The sequence below is a fragment of the Pseudorasbora parva genome, chromosome 12 (assembly GCF_024679245.1).
Source record: "Pseudorasbora parva isolate DD20220531a chromosome 12, ASM2467924v1, whole genome shotgun sequence".
Taxonomy (NCBI): domain Eukaryota; kingdom Metazoa; phylum Chordata; class Actinopteri; order Cypriniformes; family Gobionidae; genus Pseudorasbora; species Pseudorasbora parva.
In genome coordinates this window covers 11,493,823-11,515,308 of record NC_090183.1, presented here as the reverse complement: position 1 = coordinate 11,515,308, position 21,486 = coordinate 11,493,823, and the positions used below count along the sequence as shown (strand labels likewise).

Genomic DNA, 21,486 nt, shown 5'->3' with positions numbered 1-21,486 from the left:
TCCCCCCTGAATAAACACACAAGCACACACACCAGCTCTCCTCCATTTTTTGCGAGGTTTCATCTGGTAGTGTTTAGGCTTTCGGAGGTGCTGTATCCCAGGCAAAGAAATTGGATCATCCCGTTGGGGTTCGGCTATAGCAGAGGCCCCCACAGCAACACTTTGTGCCTAACAACCAGCATACACATTATTCATGTTAATTATACACATTATGTTTGAACACTGTAGTGGGACGCAATGCCTTAGTGTGATACTTTTATACACCGACACATAAACCACAAACACAGCACGCCTCCTCAAGTCCTCAAGGTAACAATGATGAATGAATCTGAAGGTCTTTGATCTGAAGGTGAAACTTTGAGAAAACACTTAATCTCAAAGGGTAAAACACAACCTTGTTTTAAAAGTACCCCTAAGGCATTTGTAATGCTCATGGAGCATCAAATGGACACTATTTCTTAGTGTTCCCTTTCTTTCCAAGAACCTCATTCCATCCCTCTCTCTTTTGTATCTCATCTCTCTCATTCTCATCACTCTATCCACTCTTTGCTGTTTTTCCAACACCATGTTTCACTCCCACACACACACACACACACTTTTCCTCCTGCCTTAATATCTGGCCCTTCCTGGAATCAGACACTTAAAATAAACAATCTCTCTGTACAGCACAGGCTCTCTCTTCCTCACACTGTCATTCAGCAGAGCAGGATCACATGAAATATTGTAACATTTCAAACATTATGTAAAATGAACATTAAAATGATCACACAATATTAGCCTACAGTTATTTTTTCAATTGCTTTCACATTTTTTTCCACAGAAGTGTTTCATTAAGCCTACTCAGTGAAACCATTCACTTAGCAAAACTGCAAGCACATTACTGCTTTACATTCAGTTTCCAATTGTGAAACAAAACATTTTTTACTATCTGTCATTCTTTACCTGACAAACGCCTTATGTTTTTTTTTTTTTTTTTTTTTTCTCTTTCATAAAACAGGCTTCAACTTTTTAGCAGAGCTTATCAAAATTTCATTGCCACAAATGTCGATTCCAATCTTGATTCAGTATGTATACATAAGAAAAATAAGTTGCCTATTCTTTGTAGTGGTCATAAGTAATATTCTAATTTTTTTATTTGGGATTTGTCTTAGTTGTCAGTTATAGTCATCAAAATTTTAATAAATAAACATTTGAAATATATTAGTCTGTGTGTAATGAATGAATATAATATACACGTTTCACTTTTGAATGGAATTAGGGAAATAAATCAACTTTTTGGTGATATGACCAGCACCTGTATTTTAAAAATGTAAATTGTGATTCAAAGCCAAATTTACAGCAACATTCCTCCAGGTTTCAGTGTCATGTACAACTTCTGTGATAAGAAGATGGACAAAAGATTTAATTAAAAAAAAATGAATACATAGGCCTATATTTTTATATTGTACGGTAACTCTGTAGTAATACCAACCTGACTGTAAGTACTGTAAGTTCATTTACATTTCTATATGACATTCCTTTTTATATATTATCTGTATATTGTTATATGCTGTATTTTCCAACTGATAGTTATTCATTTCAAATAAGTAGTCCAAGTAAGACATGAAATATGTTGCTGCCATCTAGCGTTCATAAATGAAACATTCCCAAGTCAATTTCCTATCAGATTTGAACTGCGTTCGCACAAAGTCCACATCTGAACACAAACTGTTTTTATGACACATTTTATTTATTTAAAAAAAAACAAGACAAAAGCAAAGTCATAATTCTTCTATAGCCACAAAACCATCTGGACCAAACTCCCTCCCCTCTCGCATAGAATTAAAAATATAAACGTGTAGGAAAAGAAACACAAGCACAGTGACACTGTGGCTGTATTTTTGAGTGTGTATGTGAATGATGCCCCTGAGTACTAATAAAACAACATGGTTACCCATTATTTACAGGCTTTTAGATCAATTATTGAGGCTAAAAGGGAGCCAAATATCCAAGACCAGGCAAAATGGAAGGTGACAACACAATTCAAACAGGGGCAGCACAAATTTTTATACATTAGACAAAACCATGCAAAACAAAACCCTACTTGTCATTTACAACAATACAGTGACCTCCCTCTTGCAATATACCGTACAACTGTACGCAGTTGTTGCAAGAAACATGGAGGAAACATGTTACACTTTTCTAACATCAGACAACAATTGCACAAATAAACCAGCTCTGAAGTTTTCTTATGGCATTATGGCAGGTGTGTTCACCGGCATAAAACGAGACAAGTTTGAGATGTTCAAAACAAGTACTTCATGAACGCTAATGATCCTGACAAGTCTTACCGAGGGCCAAATACATGTACAGAAGTGATCAACAGGAACACCAAAGCTGCCATCAAAAATGTCTTGATTTGTTGATTGGATTTAACAGCACAATCGAAAGGTTTTCACCATTGCCGTATGGATAAACAAGACTTTTTTCAATCAGCTCAGGGCATAACAGAACTTGTTATACGTGTCAATGCAGAACGTGACCAGAATCCTTTAAAAGAGGCGTATGAAGGCAGGGATTGGTTAGCACGAACACAGCAGTCCTAACATTATCTATTTGATCCAGATGGTTTTTTCTGCTCCCCTTTGTGGTGACAACAAAAGGAAACAGATGAAATACGTCATACATACAAAATTATGATAAAAATAAAGAGAATGAAAAATAAAGGTCTAGTCATTCCGACAGCCACCAGTCTGTTCCTGATACACCTCGATCACATCCTCATCTTCCATTCCCAGCTGAAAGACAGACAGACAGACAGACAAACAAACATGGTGAGCAGGAGCCTGACTGATTAACTTTTTATGCTCTTTTGTAGCCGAACGTCATTTTTCAGTAGTTGTGGTTACGGCTAGCTGACTGTTGTAATGGATCATGTGTTTTCATTCAGTCACAAAACAGAAATTAGCTACTTTTATTGTGCTTTTCCTGATATTACCTTACATCCAGTATGTAATATAGCGGTTTGTGAATGTAAAATTCTGCAAAGTTTTAAAGATCAAAGTGCACATGAAAAACTTATTGTCTCCCAAAAGAAAGAACCAAATCTGAACTGAAATGAGTCGTCAGTAATTCTAGTCTTACTTCCTGCACAACATTTGCATAATGCCAGCCTAAGGTTTTTATTGACTGCCTGCGAACAACGTCTACTTTGACCTGCACTCAAATACTGGAGCTGCAGCTGAGACTGGAAGAGTTTGGTTTGTGTTGCTGACATGTCGAGAAGACGCCAATTTCTGCACAGCAAATACAAATCTACTTTGCACAAGCACTTCCAAACTCAAGCTCAAATTAATATGGCAAAACCGGCACCATGACTGTGTATTAAGTGCTGAGGAAGCCTGCATAGCTGAAATTTTGATTTGGTAATGGGCTTTTTGTTTCTGACACATGCTGTAAAACGTTAGACCAATCACAACAGACTGGGCAATCTGACCAATGAGAGTAGAGAAGGCTCTCAGAAAGGCGGGGTTTAAAGACTGAATCCTAGATTGAAGCGTTTCAGACACTGTGAGAAAAGTATGGAAGCCCGTTTCTTTTTATCTCAGATTTCTGACTTTTTTTCTCAAAATTGCCAGTTATAAAGTCGGAATTCTGACCGAGAACTAAAGTCAGAATTGTGACTTTATAAACTCAGCAAAAAAAGAAACGTCCTCTGACTTTCAACTGTTTTTACTTTCAGTAAACTTAATGTGTAAATATTTGTATGAATACTAAGAGTCAACACCAAAAGACATAAACTAAAAATGTTTCACAGACATGTGACTAACAGAAATAGAATAATGTGTCCATGAATGAAGGGAGGCTCAAAATCAAAAGTCCAGTCAGTATCTGGTGTGGCCCACCAGCTGCTTGATGTACTGCAGTGCATCTCCTCTTCATGGACTGGACCAGATTTGTCAGTTCTTGCTGTGAGATGTTACCCCACTCTTCCACCAAGGCACTTGTAAGTTCCTGGACATTTCTGGGGGGAATGGCCCTAGCCTTCACCCTGTGATCCAACAGGTCCCAGACATGCTCAATGGGATTGAGATCCGGGCTCTTCGCTGGCCATGGCAGAACACTGACATAGCTGTCATGCAGAAACTCACGCACAGAACGAGCAGTATGGCTGGTGGTATTGTCCTGGTGGAGGATCATGTCCGGATGAGCATGCATAAAAGGTACCACATGGGGGAGGAGGAGGTCTTCCCTGTACCGCAAGGCATTGAGATTGCCTGCAATGACAACAAGCTCAGTCCAATGTGATATACCGCCCCAGACCATGACGGACCCCCCACCTCCAAATCGATCCCGCTCCGGGTACAGGCCTCGGTGTAACGCTCATTCCTTCGACGATGTACACGAATCAGTGAAGAGCACTTTTTGCCACTCCTGTCAGGTCCAGCGAATTTGGGTTTGTGCCCATAGGCAGGTTGTTGCTGGTGATGTTTGGTAAGGACCTGCCTTACAACAGGCCTACAATCCCTCAGTCCAGCCTCTTTCCGCCTATTGCAGACAGTCTGAGCGCTGATGGAGGGATTGTGTGTTCCTGGTGTGACTCGGGCAGTTGTTGGCCATCCTGTACCTGTCACGCAGGTGTGATATTCGGATGTACCGATCCTGTGCAGGTGTTGTTACACGTGGTCTTCCACTGCGAGGATGATCAGCGGTCCTTCCTGTCTCCCTGTAGTGCTGTCTTAGGCGTCTCAGTGCGGACATGGCAATTTATTGCCCTAGCCACATCAGCAGTCCTCATGCCTCCCTGCAGCATGCCTAATGCACGTTCACACAGATGAACAGGGACCCTGGGCATCTTTCTTTGGACGTTTTTCACAGTCGGTAGACAAGTCTCTTTAGTGTCCTGCGTTTTTAGAACTGTGACCTTCAATGCCTACTCTCTGTATGTTAATTAATGTATTATGGTTAATTGAACATGCATGTAAAACATTGTTTAAACCCTTTACAATGAAAATCTGTAAAATTATTTGGATTTTTACAACATTATTGTTGAACTACACAGTCCTGAAAAAGGAACGTTTCTTTTTTTGCTGAGTTTATATAACGCAATTGCGAGTTTATATCTCAGAATTCTGACTTTATAACTCGCAATTGTGAGAAAAAAAGTCTGAATTCTGAGATTAAAAGTTGCAATTACTCTTTTTATTTTTTTATTGTTTAAGTGGCGGAAATGGGCTTCCATAGAAAAGAGTTGATGCTGCAATGTATATTTTGAGACAATTAATATGTTTTTGACCTTGGATACATGTAAACCTAGGAAACCTGCTAAACAAAATTAGGAACCTTTAAAATAGCATAAGGGGGCACTTTAAATAATTAGCTCAATCAGAAAAGGCTTTATGTAAACATGAGGGAAAAAAACAATGTTTCAAGACTTATTTTTAATATTTTATATAGGACACAATGTGGCGACCTAAAACAGCATACCGAGTTTATATCCTCATGTCAAATAAACCCTTATTTATTAAACCATTATATATCATGAACCCTGTCCATGTTGGCAATTGCATAATTTGGCTAGCTTCTACTAAGTGATGGATGATTTATGCCAAAAAGAGTTTGACTGGATGCATGGACTCAAAAAACACAAGGGATTTGTTCTCTTCTCTTTAACTCGTTGCAGTTTTACTCATAGAACTGTATATTGTACCTCTTTGGGAGTCTGGTTGTCTGCAATTCTCTGTCCCTCAAAAAGAAACCTTAGAGAGTTCATGGGTACACCCTGCAAAAAATGCAAAACAAAACATATCAAAACAGGAAACGACACCTGCAAAAAGGCTGAAAATATTTTCCCCCTTTTCCTTTTTAACGGCATTTCAGCTTGTATTGCTATTTCATCGCATGAGCCAGATTTATTTATTCAAAAATAAAACTAAATAAGATGTTTAAGATTAATACAAAACAAAAAAACACTTAAGACTACATTTGGATTTACTTGGATTAAAACCTTTTCAAAACAGAATAAAATATGTTTCTCAATGGAGTAGAAATACTACAGAATGTTTAAAAAACAACTGTACTCTGACAAGATGAACAAGATTTTTCTCCTGATAGTAAAAATATGTATGGGTTTTGAGTGTCCCATCATGTGTAAATGACTTGATCCCGGCAATTATTTAAATGAAATATAGGTTTTTCCCCAATAACAAGATTTATTTAAAGGTGCACTATGCAGCTTTCCGTCCACTGGAGGGCGCCTATTCAAAACAAATGCGTAGTTTAATGAAGCAAAGTGGGAGCGCAGCATCTTCGGAGATGTGGTCTTCTCATCACAGCCGGTGGAAAATAGGACTCGGGCAGAAATCACGTTCATGCATGCGGTTATTAACGTTACTGTAGTCTAAAGCAGAGCAGCACCGAGTGTTATGGACCTGAGCACAGCTGCTGGAGCGATTGTTAAACAAATACCCGCCTCGCGAATACCGGGACTTTTATTATGACGGGACGGGACACAGTCGCCGTTCGCCTGCACAGATCCGCTCTTCCGGTTATGATTATGAGGTGATGCAGCTCTGTTTATCATATTATATACATTTAAGTGTGTTTAAAACGATGTTATGACGTTACTCCGTGCGTTCACACTGCTAAGAGTAAAGCGCTCCTGCCAAATAAAAGCCGAAACCGAGGGTAACGCAGATATGACGCAATTGACAGGCGACTCCCTCAAATGCAATACTGAAACGTCCCTGTCCTTAGTTAAAATAGCAATTTTCTCACAATTTACAAATAGTTGGAAACATCTGGGATATTGTAGGTACTCAACTGAACGAAATATATAACACTGGCCTAGTGGTTTTTGGATATTTTACTGCAAAAATACTACATAGTGCACCTTTAAAGGTGGGGTGAGTGTTATTTCAAAACTTGAGTCCAACAACAAACTTTTAGTCAATCAGCAGGTAAGGGGCGTGTTTATTAATGACGGTGAGAAGAGCATTCTCAGTGCACGTCATTATTCAAAACACATGACAGACATTAGCCGACAACTAATATATACTGGCTTTTGCTTGAATACACTCGTGTTTCATGTTCACTTGTTTGTCCAATTGCGATCGCTCAAGTATTGTTGCTCACTTCAGTGATGATAAAAACCCATTCATTTCCACACCATATGGAGCATCTAAATCTCCTCACAGTCTGTCTCAAGGGTCAGGTTACAAATTGTGTCCGACAAGTAAGATATTATATTCCTAATATATCTTAGTTTCCTCTTTTCACGATCTATATAACCCTAATCCGGTCATAATTGTAACATGACGTTATCTGGATTGTCATGCTCGTGTTCTATCGAGTTGTCATGAGAAGGATTTGTGTTTTTGTGATCGCTATAACTCTTTGGTCATAATTGTAATATGTTTTTAGTTGGACTGTCGTGCCCGAACGGAGTTGTTCATGAGAATTATTTGTGTTTTGTGATCACTAAAACTCTAATCTGGTCATAACTGTAATATGTTTATTAGTTAGACTGTCATGCTTGTGTTCTATTGAGTTGTCACGAGAACGGTTTGTTTTTGTGATCACTATAACTCTAATCTGGTCATAATTGTAATATTCATGATTCGGATCATTAAAGTCACATGATTTCAGCAGTTTGACACGCGATCCGAATCATGAATCGATACACTTGTTCATAACGGTTCAAAGCTTTGTTTTGAAATAGGCCCATCACTATACAAGTCGTTATTTAGTTTTTTTGCGCACAAAATTCTCTGCGCTTCATAAAATTATTGCAGAGCCACTGTAGTGAGATGGGCTTTGTAACGACGTCTTTAGTGCCTTTTATGGGTCTTGAGAGAGAAAATTACATTGGTGTCAATGAAGGCCTTTCTGAGCCATCGGATTTCAACAAAAATATCTTCATTTGTATTCTGAAGATGAACGGAGGTCTTATGGGTGTCAAACGTCATTAATGAGAGAATTTTCATGTTTGGGTGAACTAATCCTTTAAAGTAATTTGTTGTGCAAGCTCTGATCCCATTCTGATTGCATTCACTTTTGGTGGATGCATTTAATGTTGCATTTTCATGTCTATTGCAGTGCAACTTTTAAAGAAATTGATACTTTTATTCAGCAAGGATGCATTAAATTGATCAAAAGAAACACTAACAGTGTTAAAAAAAAATTCTATTTCAAATAAATGTTATTCTTTTGAACGTTCTATTCATCAAATAGTCCTTAATTACAGCTTTCTCAAAAATATTACGCAGCACAACTGTTTTCAACATTGATAATAATAAGAAATGTTTTTGAGCACCATATTAGATGGTGACATTAAAGAAAGTTCAGCTTTGCCATCATAAAAATTACATTTTAAAATATATTCTAATAGAAACAATTATTTTAAAATGTAATAATATTTCACAATATTTATGATAAAAATGTAAAGTCTCAAAAGAGACTTCTTTTAAACCCCCAAACTTTGGAAACGTAGTGGAGATAGAATTTATAAATCCCTTATCTGGAAAAGAATTTGAGCAAAAGTGTGCTAGCGATCACTCACCTGTCTCTGGCTGTAGGATTCCTTCAGCTTCTTTAAATGTGTCGTCATCTTCACTTTGAAGTGAATTTCACTGTTGTCCTGCAAAATTAAATGACATTTGCTTTGTTTTTTTTAGAGGAGTGAAATTAAATCATAGGAGAACTGTATTGGCAGCTTATGTCAGCTTGGACAGTACTGAGTTGAGATGACTTAATATTTCCAAATGATCTGATAATTGTCGGGTGAACTAGAAAGCGCCTCTACTTACCTGACCGATCACTTTCAGTTTAATATATTCTCCATCCTTCTTCTCGCCTCCATCACTTGAGGGCTTGGTCTCCTATGACGAGAGTAATTAGTTAGATTTAGCATTACATGTTTTTTGTATCCTATTAATGTGAGAATTATTCAGGGAGTGGGTTCAGTAAAACTTTCCTTTTATGCATTATATTTTTAATATATACAGTATTGTTCAAAATAATAGCAGTACAATGTGACTAACCAGAATAATCAAGGTTTTTAGTATATATTTGCTTATATTGTTTTTATTGCTACGTGGCAAACAAGTTACCAGTAGGTTCAGTAGATTGTCAGAAAACAAACAAGACCCAGCATTCATGATATGCACGCTCTTAAGGCTGTGCAATTGGGCAATTAGTTGAAAGGGGTGTGTTCAAAAAAATAGCAGTGTCTACCTTTGACTGTACAAACTCAAAACTATTTTGTACAAACATTTTTTTTCCTGGGATTTAGCAATCCTCTGAATCACTAAACTAATATTTAGTTGTATGACCACAGTTTTTTAAAACTGCTTGACATCTGTGTGGCATGGAGTCAACCAACTTGTGGCACCACTCAGCTGTTATTCCACTCCATGATTCTTTAACAACATTCCACAATTCATTCACATTTCTTGGTTTTGCTTCAGAAACAGCATTTTTGATATCACCCCACAAGTTCTCAATTGGATTAAGGTCTGGAGATTGGGCTGGCCACTCCATTACATTAATTTTGTTGGTTTGGAACCAAGACTTTGCCCGTTTACTAGTGTGTTTTGGGTCATTGTCTTGTTGAAACAACCGTTTCAAGGGCATGTCCTCTTCAGCATAGGGCAACATGACCTCTTCAAGTATTTTAACATATGCAAACTGATCCATGATCCCTGGTATGCGATAAATAGGCCCAACACCATAGTAGGAGAAACATGCCCATATCATGATGCTTGCACCTCCATGCTTCACTGTCTTCACTGTGTACTGTGGCTTGAATTCAGAGTTTGGGGGTCGTCTCACAAACTGCCTGTGGCCCTTGGACCCAAAAAGAACAATTTTACTCTCATCAGTCCACAAAATGTTCCTCCATTTCTCTTTAGGCCAGTTGATGTGTTCTTTGGCAAATTGTAACCTCTTCTGCACATGCCTTTTTTTTAACAGAGGGACTTTGCGGGGGATTCTTGAAAATAGATTAGCTTCACACAAACGTCTTCTAACTGTCACAGTACTTACAGGTAACTCCAGACTGTCTTTGATCATCCTGGAGGTGATCATTGGCTGAGCCTTTGCCATTCTGGTTATTCTTCTATCCATTTTGATGGTTGTCTTCCGTTTTCTTCCACGTGTCTCTGGTTTTGCTCTCCATTTTAAGGCATTGGAGATCATTTTAGCTGAACAGCTTATCATTTTTTGCACCTCTTTATAGGTTTTCCCCTCTCTAATCAACTTTTTAATCAAAGTACGCTGTTCTTCTGAACAATGTCTTGAACGACCCATTTTCCTCAGCTATCAAATGCATGTTCAACAAGTGTTGGCTTCATCCTTAAATAGGGGCCACCTGATTCACACCTGTTTCTTCACAAAATTGATGACCTCAGTGATTGAATGCCACACTGCTATTTTTTTGAACACACCCCTTTCAACTAATTCAACTAATTGCCCAATTGCACAGCCTTAAGAGCGTGCATATCATGAATGCTGGGTCTCATTTGTTTTCTGAGAATCTACTGAACCTACTGGTAACTTGTTTGCCACGTAGCAATAAAAAAATATACGAAAAACCTTGATTATTCTGGTTAGTCACATTGTACTGCTATTATTTTGAACAATACTGTAGTTCTAAAGGGTTATATTAGAGCAGAAGAACATTGTCAGACTGATGCAGTTTTTTTGCTCAATAATTCATCGATATCTGCAACAAACAAACTGTAAAGAGCTGCTTTAACAGTAAACACACAACCAGCTGTACTACAGTAAAGCATCACGGACTGATAACGCGCCCACTAAACAAAAGGCAACATGTGCAAATGTTACACAACTTTTCCTAACTAACATATCATAAAATGAATTAATAAACAGTTGTTCAAATGTTCAGCATTATCCCTCAGCTCAAGCCTGTATGAACTTTGCTTTCAAGGCCCAGGACAGCTAACTACTAGCACCCAGGCTAAGTAAAAGATTTAAGAGAGAAATTCGCCTTTTTATGAAGTTTAGAAACAGAGTAAACTGTACTAATGTACGAAATCCCGGAGCCAAAGACTATATAAGGGTAAAAACACCTTAGCTGTTTATTCAGAAAGACTTTCCCAACCATCCAGTGGGTAAGCTAGCTATAGAAACACAGGCTAAAAGATGGGCCCTCTTATTTTCATTTTCTACAAGTCCGTCTTTCTTCTCTTCTCTCACAGGCAAGTTCGATTGCATAGCACGTTTTGACTCACCGTATCTGACATGATATTCCGCTATGTGCAGCCCTTCTTTGTATCAACACTGCTTGATTTAAATAATGCAGTAAAATGTGCAGTAATGTGAGGTTTTGCTAACAGTAGACTCACAACACACACAGCGCCGTTTACGTCATTGGAAAGAGGCGGGACTTCCAATGGGCCGTTGACCCAACCAGTGATGTTTTTCTCATCACGCTTGTTCTGATTGGTTCAAGTTGATACTAAGATGAAACGTGAGGAGGCATGTACTGTGCCAAAGCAGAGATTTTATGTAATTTTACTTTTTTACAAAAATATTCACAAGATTTTCGAAAGATTAAAATAATTCCTAAACGATGCAATTCACGGAACAACCAATTTTTGGTTAGAATATGTATATTCAACATGAACCAAAATAATAAATACATAGAATAAAAGCACACGGAGCTGAAAATATAAATCTAAACAGTCAGGAGTTAGTTTTAAGTGCATAATATGTACACACGTGGTCCTGTAAATTACAATGAAAAGAACATGAGATTCCTCCAGTTCAGTAATGCACATGCGCACATTTGGATGGTAGAGCTGCGCATGCTCACACAGTCCCCATGTGCACCTCGTGGTGGAGAGAGCGACTCTGTACTGTAGCGGAAGGCTCTCAATGTGGGGAGCGCAGCCTTAAACTTAATTTAGACCAAGATAAATAATTTCACAATGTTAGTGTTATTTGAAACTGCCGCCGGCTATGCCATTTTCAAGGTAAGCATATTTATTATGTGGATAAAATGAATATCCTGACTTTTTTGCGTTAGTAGTAGTCATATGTCTTGAGATTACTGTTAGCTAGCCGGCGAAGTTAGCACTGCCATCAGACCAAAGAGTATAGGAATTTTTTAACTGAAATGTTGTAACTATTTCTGTGAATGCATGTGATATGTTTCTTTGTATCTCTGTACATAACAGTTTTTCAAGTGAGGTCAGGTGAGAAAGTTACGGTTCAGTCAGTGTGTGGCATGTGGCCTGCACTGCAGAACAGCCACGTTGTGTCTTCAGAACTGCTAACTAGAAAGCTGTTCGTCGGTTAGACGATTTTCAAATCAACAAGTAACGTTAGTGCAAAACGTTAACCTACTGCACAACATACGTCGCCGAAGAATGTTGTTGTAATCAGATAAACGACTATTGAGAAGCTTTTTAGACTTTAACGTTAGCTGCGGCTTGTCACTACTAGGGCAAGTGTCCACATGGTCGGGAACTTTAGGGTTTGAGTCATTTTAGGCATCTCAATCGTGATAGAGAGATGGTGTTATCAATACATTTTAATAATCAGAATATAACACTTCTGTTGTGCAGGTCCTGGATGAACAGAAACTCCAGCAGGTGGACAGCCTGTGGAAGGAGTTTGAGACGCCAGAAAAAGCTAACAAAGTGTGAGTACTTTTGTGAATGTAAATTTCCCCCTTTTTTGGTCTCTCAAATGCCTGATAAAGTATTTTTTGTGTGTGTGGGAGAACTGCATATCTTAACCATTCCAACTTTCACGGGAAGCCTGAAAATAGCAGGAAACTTTAAAATGGTAGAGTACTGGTATTAAAGGGATAGTTACCCCAAAAATTATCCCACAATTTTCTCTCAAGCCATCCTAGGTGTTTATGACTTTGTTCCTTTATACGAATACAATTGGAGAGTTCTAATAGAGTCCTGGCTAATCCAAGCTTTATAATGGCTGTGAATTGTAGCCCCCAAAAATTTATCCATCCATTAAAAAGTAATCCAAAAATATTTTTTCCAAAAATCGCTTCACTATATACATTGTTAAATATGGATATTTCAGAAGGCCTTTATTAACCCCCTGTAGCCGTGTGGATTACTTTTACAATGGATGGATGCACTCCTTTTTGGGCTGCCATAATAATGCTGGATTAACCAGGAGTTTTTTTTTAGTAGTTAAGATTGTTTTCATCTGAAAGAAGAAAGTCATACACCTAGGATGACTTGAAGGTGAGAGAATCATGGGGTTGGATGAACTATCCCTTTAATAAAATTATTGGCCACATTTTTGTAGTGAATATGTAGTTGTTTAGATTAATATTTTACAGAACATTTTAAATGTATTAAATCCTTAAACACAAATTGGGAATCTCATTGCATTTCCTTGGTTGAAAGGTGTGAGAAACCTTAACTTTTTTCTAATTTATGTAATCTGTCTTTGTATCCCAGCCTTTGAATATTTTACACATGTCTTCATTGTGCATTCATAACAACCTTTTTGTTTGTTTTTCAGTGTAAAGCTGAAGCACTTTGAGAAGTTCCAGGATACAACAGAAGCTCTTGCAGGTAACTATGCTGAACTGAATCATTGACACCTAGGGGGTATTCCAGAAAGCAAGGTTAAATTACTGCCACTTATACCCTGAAACTCCTGGTTGATTAACCCAAACCTTGCTTACTCGAGGTATGCTGCTTCCAAAAACGAGTCCCAAAGTAGGTTCAGACACCTAGAGTATGTCTTCTGTTAACCAGGAACATTCTCAACAGCGATGATTCACCATGGAAACAGATGCTAGAAAAAGCACACATTCTACTTTTACATATTTAATTTATATAACCTACTTGGTGCACATTCCCACCTTTTTGGTGGTTGCGCAATAAAATTGTTCAAATAAGTAATCTTTATTCACTGAAAATAAGGATTATATTGTTTGTTTGATGCTAATTAATTGAATGCAGCTCTGTGTGTGTTGACATTGAAAAAATATATTAAAATTGAATTAACAATTAAACATCACCATGTTATAAGTGCTTTAGAATTAATGTATAATATTATATAACTGTAAATATATAATACATTTGGTTACATTAATATAGCTGTTAATTATATATTACGTATCTGAATATGACCCACCTCTGGCTACTTGCATAGCCTGAAAGTTACCTCTGTTTTTGGAACTGAAAGTTGAGGTTATCCGCTTATTTGCCCTTAAACATAGACTACTCAGGTTTCTCACAATCTGCTTTCGGGATTACCCCCCTGTAGTCCTCAATCAGCTTTTTGTATATGCAAAGCTGTTTAGATGTCCATCAGCTGTGTGTCTATGATGTATCTGTATATCTGACTCAAGAATGAGGTCAACAAACAGTATTCGTCACTACCACTGAGACCACACATTTCCTTTTATTTATCCAAATATATGATTGAAAATTAGAGGCAACAAATATAGAAAAACTCTCATTCAAAATTCTTCTTTTCTCATCTTTTGTCACTATCAGCGGCCACGGCAATGGTGGAGGGGAAATTGGGCAAAAGTCTGAAAAAAGTTCTCAAGAAAATTGTGGCCAAAGAGGCTCATGAGCAGCTGGCAATCACTGACGCTAAACTAGGAGGAGTCATTAAGGTAAATGGCTGGTTTTCCAAAGTTTGTGGGGGGGTGTCAATAGATTTTTATGGCATTGTTAAAACCACTTAAAGCTCTGCTATTTGCATTCCAAATGAAATGTTACTGATATTTGCACTATGAAACACTGCAAGCTATGATGATGATGACCGTTGTGTCATGATGCTGAAAAATCATGAGGCTTTTTTCACTACCTCATCTGAGCTTGTTTAAACATGGAAAAATCATTTGGTGGTGCTAGATATCAGGGCTGGTAATTCAAATATTGTAGGTTTGGTTCCAGGTAGGTCATTGTTGTGGTGTACTCTCAATAAGCGTTCTGAATCGTGCACGTTTGACCGCCAAAAGTCTGGTTCGTTTGACTAGTGTGATTGCTCTGTACCATGCTCGCTTCAGAGCGCGGTCCGGTTGGGCGCTGTATGCATGTAGTGTAATCGCTAACCGTGCTGGGGCATGGAATCTCATTATCATTACTACAACAAACATCTTCTATTAATACTTGGATGCTACACTTAATTAATTTGATTAAATAGAGTATATTTAGGTTTATAACGGGTCCGGTTCTTACCTCACAATCGCGCCAGGAAGCGGTAAACCATGCTTTGTGAGTACACCCTAAGCTTAATTAGAACAAAATAGCTGCTTTAACTGACACTGTGTCCCCCTGCAGGAAAAGCTGAACCTGAGCTGTGTGCACAGCCCTGCTGTGGCTGAGCTCATGAGGGGCATCAGAAACCAGATGGAGGGGCTTATCACAGGTCTTCCTGCCAGAGAGATCAGTGCCATGTCTCTTGGTTTGGCCCACAGGTTAGTTTATAGTTTAAAATCAACAATAAATCTCAAGATTGAAACTATTCATTGTTCATGTCAATGATTATTTCTTGCTGACCGACTTCTGTGAGGATATTAATCAGCAATCGTCACTACCACTGAGACATTCTGAGCAGATTCACATCAGTCTCAACATGCATGCCTTTGCACAGCAATTAATTTGATTTTTTTTCCCTCATAGTCTTTCACGTTACAAGCTAAAGTTCAGCCCAGACAAGGTGGACACCATGATTGTTCAAGCCATTTGTAAGGGATACTTTCTTTTATATATTATAATTACTTAAGTTTTTATATAATGAAGTGCCTTAAACGGCTGTACCCCTGGTTCACTCTCTTACCCTGACATATTCTGTCACCTGTCCGCAGCTCTGCTGGATGATCTGGATAAGGAGCTCAATAACTACATCATGCGCTGCAGGGAATGGTACGGCTGGCACTTCCCAGAGATTGGCAAAATCATCACAGATAACCTGGCATACTGCAAGACTGTCCGCACAATTGGTTAGTACATACTCTTAAGCCTATTTTGAGGATGTCTAGATTAGATCTTATAGATGCTTTTCCCTTTGTTGGAAAGACTTCCGTTCAGTTTTTCTTATTAACAGTGATTTACACTGGATCTAAAGGGCTAAGGTCTAAAAGATTAAATGCAAAACAAACCTGGAAATAAACAACTTGTATAAGCTTAAAACAATACGTTTAAATTGAAATGTTTTAGGATTTTATTATAATGAAATGTATAAATAAAATAAATATTTAAAATTAAGATTTCAAATGTTTAAAGTCCGCATGAAATTGAAGTTGACTTATATCTGAGTAAAATGGCTTCTCGATCAACAAATCTATGGATTTTGTCCGTCAGGAATTGATTGGGTGGTTGTGGTTTGCTATTGGTTAATCTCATCTAAGTGATGTGTTAACCCACCATCAAGTCAGGAAATGTATCAATGAAGAGATGTTACTGCAGGAGGAAGAAGTTATTTTAAATAAAGCTTGAGCACACATGAATTAATGCTGATAATGCATGATAAATCCTTCGTAATAAATACTGCACTATTCCATAGACAAGAATTGTTTTGATTTTGTGGTGTCTTTAACTGTATTTTTCGTATTTCCACTATGTAGGTGATCGCACAAATGTGGCAACAACAGACTTGTCTGCGACTATTCCAGAGGAGATCGAGGCCGAGGTTAAACTAGCTGCAGAGATCTCCATGGGAACAGAGGTGTCCGAGGAGGACATTGCCAACATAATGCACCTGTGTGACCAGGTTTGTTGAACATAAAAACATTTTTAGTTTAAATAGTTCATCACATTGTTTGCTTTTATTTAGTATACAGGATTTTGTAGTAAACTGGAAAGGAGTTCTCATGCTTTAAGGAAACTCGTCACCTCTTGTGCATTTATGCATTTTCCCCTCAACTTCCAGGTGATAGAAATATCAGAGTATCGCACGCAACTATATGATTATCTGAAGAATCGTATGATGGCAATTGCACCCAATCTGACTATCATGGTGGGAGAATTAGTGGGAGCCCGTCTCATATCCCATGCAGGTGAGCACGAATTGGTCTGTAACGTGATGTGACCGGTCAGACAAAATGACACAGATCACACAAATTTGACTGGTATGGTTGAGCTACTAACAGATAGATTTTATTTAAAAAATGTTTTGTAACAAATGTTACAAAAGTTTATTCAAGGCAAGGCAAGTTTATTTCAAGGCAAGCACACTTCACACAATGGCAATTCAAAGTGCTTTACATATGAATGAATTAAAATAGTGATAACGTATGCATAAGAAAAATAATACCATGTGTAAAAATAGAAACAGTTGTAAAGAGTAAAAAAAAAAAGATAAAATGGTAATAAACAGATCCGTATCTGCCTGATTCTAAATTCGGGTACCCCTATCTGAGATGGAGCAGGTTCGCCATGTCTCCTGGACCTTACAAGTGGGTCCAAGACGGGCTCCTGCCACGCAGGGCCTCCCCTTCCATTTTTTTAATTATTAAAGCTGCTGTCCGCAACTTTTTTTGGTGTTCAAGATTTTTAAAAATGTGTTGTGTTAAACGTGTTATCTTACCCTGAATCATTATAGTACACTATAGTAATAAGTGCTTATTTTGGGAATATTTCAGACAATTCTGCTAGGAACCGCTGTGGAGGAGCCCAGTCCCTGCGTGACTCACCATGGACTTAAACATTCGCCATAGAGAAGTAGCTCCGGCTGTAATGTTCTGCAAGATGCATGCAGTTTGGTTTTTTAACCACTAGAGCGCAAAAAGTTACGGACTGTAGCTTTAAAGGTGCACTTTGCAACTTTCCATCCACTGGAGGGCGCCTATTTTAAACAAAGGTGTAGTTTGATGATGCCAAGTGTGAGCGCGGTATCATTGGACGTGGTCTTCACCTCACAGCCGGTGGAAAATAGGACTCGGGCAGAAATCATGTTCATGAACAAGGTTATTAACATTACTGTAGGTGGGACTGTAGGTCCCTGTCCTTAGTTAAAATAGCAATTTTCTCACAATTTACAAATAGTTGGAAACATTTGGGATATTGTAAGTACTCAACTAAACAAAATATATAATATTGGCCTAGTGGTTTTTGGATATTTTACTGCAAAAATACTACATAGTGCACCTTTAAAGTTATTTCTCATCCTGCCCAATCCTGTCCTCAAAACAATGCAATATAATGGCTATGAAAAAAAATATAGTGAATGTATAGTCTATGTAGGCTGTGCTTTACATTGTAATGTTCATATTTTTGCACTTTCGTAACCAAAAAACAACAACAGATTTCTTATTTTAAAGTTAAAAATTACTTAATCAGTACAACTGTTAACTTGTGTGATAACAGAAATATTAAGCTACTCCAACAGTAGTCCCTTTTCTGTTGCTACTCAACTAAAAATGATTACTTGTTTCATGTAAAATTTTAAACCCTACATTTTTCTAACAAGCAAAATGCGGCCCTACTGTTTCAGCAGGTGCTTTTCATTATAGTATATGGTTTGGAAACAACAGGATTGTGATTGGTAACTGTTGGTCAGTTGTGGTGTGCTTTATTATTGCCTTTTTCTTCATTGGAAAGCTTAAATGCATTTTTAACAATTGAACATCGCATTACCATTGAAACTGTAATTTAAAACCTTTTATCGAGCTACATTTTTCACTACAAATTTGCAACTAGCAATTAAGAGTCCAAATTATTTTGTAATTTTATTTTGCATAAGAGTTTAGTTTAATACATTTGCTTTTACATTAGTTTACATTAGGCTTTATTTTGAGTACACTTCTGCAAATAATCTGCAGTGTGTCCTTAAAAAGAGATCAACAGTAGCTTTTTATTCCAAAGCATTCATGAATTAACACCATTACTAGCAGTAGTCTGTAACTTTTTGTGCTTAAGTGTTTAATGAACAAAACTGCATGCGTCTCGTGGAAGAACATTGTGTCCGGAGCTACTTCTCTTTGTTTACGTCTATGGTGAGTCACGAAGGGACTGTCCTCCTCCGCAGCGGGACCTGAGATAGTTCCAAACACTTATTATAAGCGTACCATAATTAAGATAAAAACATGGTTTGGAAAATGGATACATATTGTACATTCCCATTATATCATTTTTGTGAATCTTGAACAGTTACGGTCAGCAGTTTTAAGTTCAGATCTATGCTAAAAAAGGTGACAGTTAACAGGTTAAGTTACTTGTTATTAAACCTCATGTTGCATGTTGTTGTTTTTAACTTGATTTGTGTGACTCCTCAGGATCCCTGCTGAACTTGGCCAAGCACCCTGCGTCCACCGTACAGATTCTAGGGGCAGAGAAAGCTCTGTTCCGTGCTCTGAAAACCCGTCGGGATACACCCAAATACGGTCTCATCTACCACGCCTCTCTGGTGGGGCAGACCACAGCCAAGAATAAGGGTAAAATCTCCAGAATGCTGGCTGCTAAAACATCCCTTGCCATCCGCTACGATGCCCTGGGGGAAGACACCAGTTCAGAGATGGGAGTGGAAAACAGAGCCAAGCTGGAAGCCAGATTACGCTACTTGGAGGAGAAAGGGGTTAGTTGATATTGAATGCATTTTATCTTTGATCATTTTTCATAAGCAGTGATGAAGATGGCTTCATGTCACAGTCCTGAAAATACCATGTGGGTCATTAAGTCACTATCTCTTCTGAGCTTGGTTTTGTTTGCCCTTTATATGTAGTTATTTCATACAGCACTCTGCTTTTAGTGTGAGTGTTTGCATTTGCAGTCAAAATGATAAATCCTTGATAAATTGCCTTCTCTTTTCTGACCTAGATCAGACGCATCAGCGGGTCAGGCAAGGCTCTGGCAAGGGCTGATAAATATCAACACAAGAGGTGAGTTTTTGTTGTTTTTTTCATTCACATTGTTTTGGGGCAGTTTTTCCCCCCATTCAGCAAGAATGCAATAAATGGATAGTTGACTTCATATATAGTCATGATCATATTTAATTTTATATTCTAGTCACATCTAAATAGTTTGCTTTCAAATCACTGGCACAGGTTTGTGCCTTATGCACACTTTTTGACTGTTACAAAGTTAAGTACCTAATTTGATTCTGCTTTAGTGCACCATCTGTAACTGATACTTACAACAACAACAAAAATGCAATAATTTTTTTATTTATGACATTTAATGTCCAGCCAAACTTTAATTGTGATAGCCCTAGATTTACGTCTCCTCTTTTTACTTCCTGCCAGTGATGTAAAGGTATACGACCCATCTGGTGAGTCAACGCTCCCCACCACCTCGAAGAAGAGGAAGATTGAAGAGGTAGAGGAGGGTGATGAGGAGGAGAAGCCTGTAGTGGCTAAAGCCAAAAAAATAAAGCGGGAAGCCCCCGCAGAAGGTAAACATCCATACAGCAGAGAACTGCGTTGGCTGGTGTTGCAGACACTTGTTAAATGCAGATGAACATTAAATGATTATTAATTACAGGAGAAGCAGAAACGGAGACACCAAAGAAGAAGAAAAAGAAGAAAGCGGAGGAGGAGACCGTGGCTGGCCCAGCAGAGGAGGTGAGAGGGGTTGAATAATAAATTAATCTCTGGTTGACAGTGCATTTAATTCGAAGTCATTAATATTCTCACATTGGAACCTTTTTTTATATTCAAGTTCAGCTTATCTACGGACCGAATTTTACTTGTATGATGTGTGCTAAGTAGATCTTGCAGTGTGTTCATGTTGCTGCTTTTACTTTTATAGATCCCAAAAAAGAAAAAGGAAAAGAAACGAGCAGCTGAGGAGCCGAAGGAAGAGATGGAAGAAGCAGCAGTCAGTCCAGTAGAAGAGGTAAGTGCTGTGATGCCAAATACATTCAGGTTATCTTTTGTTTTCTAAGTCCTAAAACACAATTTTCTCCCTTTACAGACAACAGAAAAGAAGAAGAAAAAGAAGAAAAAGGTTAAAGAAGAGGATGAATAGATGAATGGAACTTATTTTCCACCATGAACTTTGTATATAAAATTACTTTTATAGTGTTTTGGCCATCATATGATGGTCACATGTGCCTGGCCCAGCTCACATTCAACCGTTAAAACATGTCTTTTTTTTTCTTCTTTTTTAAAGCAATAGATTTTTCTTAATTGGGACATGTTCTGTCCATATTGCTTGATTGAGAAAAGTCCATAAGATTTCTATGATGTAATGCTCCTTTGTGTTGAATAGTACTGGATCATACAGTTTAGTTTGTCTTTTTATAAGTGGGCGTTTTTATTTTAAAATGAAAATGGGTTCACATTATAAAAGAAATCTCTGTAAAGAGTCAGTTTTGTGATGTAAAACTGAGTCGTTTCTGTCTCGAGATTAAATGCTGTGTTTCTAGCATGTAGACTTTTTTTTTTTTTTTTTTGGTTTGAAAATGGTATGATCACCCATTTTCATTGAAAGCATATTATATATTGTGTAACATTGATTTGTAGTTTAAAAAGATATTGGCCATTGAACTTAAGCCAAAGGGCTGCTCTTCCAGAGCTGTAATACTGCACTTGACCTATTTTAATTA

General features: G+C 37.8%; 2 protein-coding genes and 2 non-coding genes across 4 annotated transcripts; 3 read left to right on the top strand and 1 right to left on the bottom strand.

The window, feature by feature from the left end:
• Nucleotides 1-1,708: 1,708 nt before the first annotated feature.
• sumo1 (small ubiquitin like modifier 1) lies at nucleotides 1,709-11,382 on the bottom strand. Its single transcript, XM_067459082.1, has 5 exons — nucleotides 11,232-11,382; nucleotides 8,787-8,858; nucleotides 8,540-8,617; nucleotides 5,690-5,761; nucleotides 1,709-2,777 (listed from the first exon to the last, which is right to left on the bottom strand). The coding sequence occupies exons 1-5, from the start codon at nucleotides 11,241-11,243 to the stop codon at nucleotides 2,709-2,711; spliced, it is 303 nt and encodes a 100-aa protein (XP_067315183.1). The 5' UTR covers nucleotides 11,244-11,382; the 3' UTR covers nucleotides 1,709-2,708.
• Nucleotides 11,383-11,786: 404 nt separating this feature from the next.
• On the top strand, nucleotides 11,787-21,305 carry nop58 (NOP58 ribonucleoprotein homolog (yeast)). Its single transcript, XM_067458295.1, has 15 exons — nucleotides 11,787-11,975; nucleotides 12,570-12,646; nucleotides 13,501-13,553; nucleotides 14,487-14,611; nucleotides 15,282-15,418; nucleotides 15,624-15,688; nucleotides 15,809-15,943; nucleotides 16,568-16,713; nucleotides 16,873-16,999; nucleotides 19,217-19,515; nucleotides 19,758-19,819; nucleotides 20,183-20,331; nucleotides 20,421-20,500; nucleotides 20,688-20,774; nucleotides 20,853-21,305. Exons 1-15 carry the CDS (start codon nucleotides 11,931-11,933, stop codon nucleotides 20,904-20,906), a joined length of 1,641 nt encoding a protein of 546 aa, XP_067314396.1. The 5' UTR covers nucleotides 11,787-11,930; the 3' UTR covers nucleotides 20,907-21,305.
• Nucleotides 14,300-14,387, top strand: LOC137094669 (small nucleolar RNA SNORD70). The gene has a single exon (XR_010908702.1). It is a non-coding gene; the product is annotated as a small nucleolar RNA SNORD70 (small nucleolar RNA).
• LOC137094670 (small nucleolar RNA SNORD11B) lies at nucleotides 14,740-14,821 on the top strand. Its single transcript, XR_010908703.1, has one exon. It is a non-coding gene; the product is annotated as a small nucleolar RNA SNORD11B (small nucleolar RNA).
• Nucleotides 21,306-21,486: the final 181 nt, after the last annotated feature.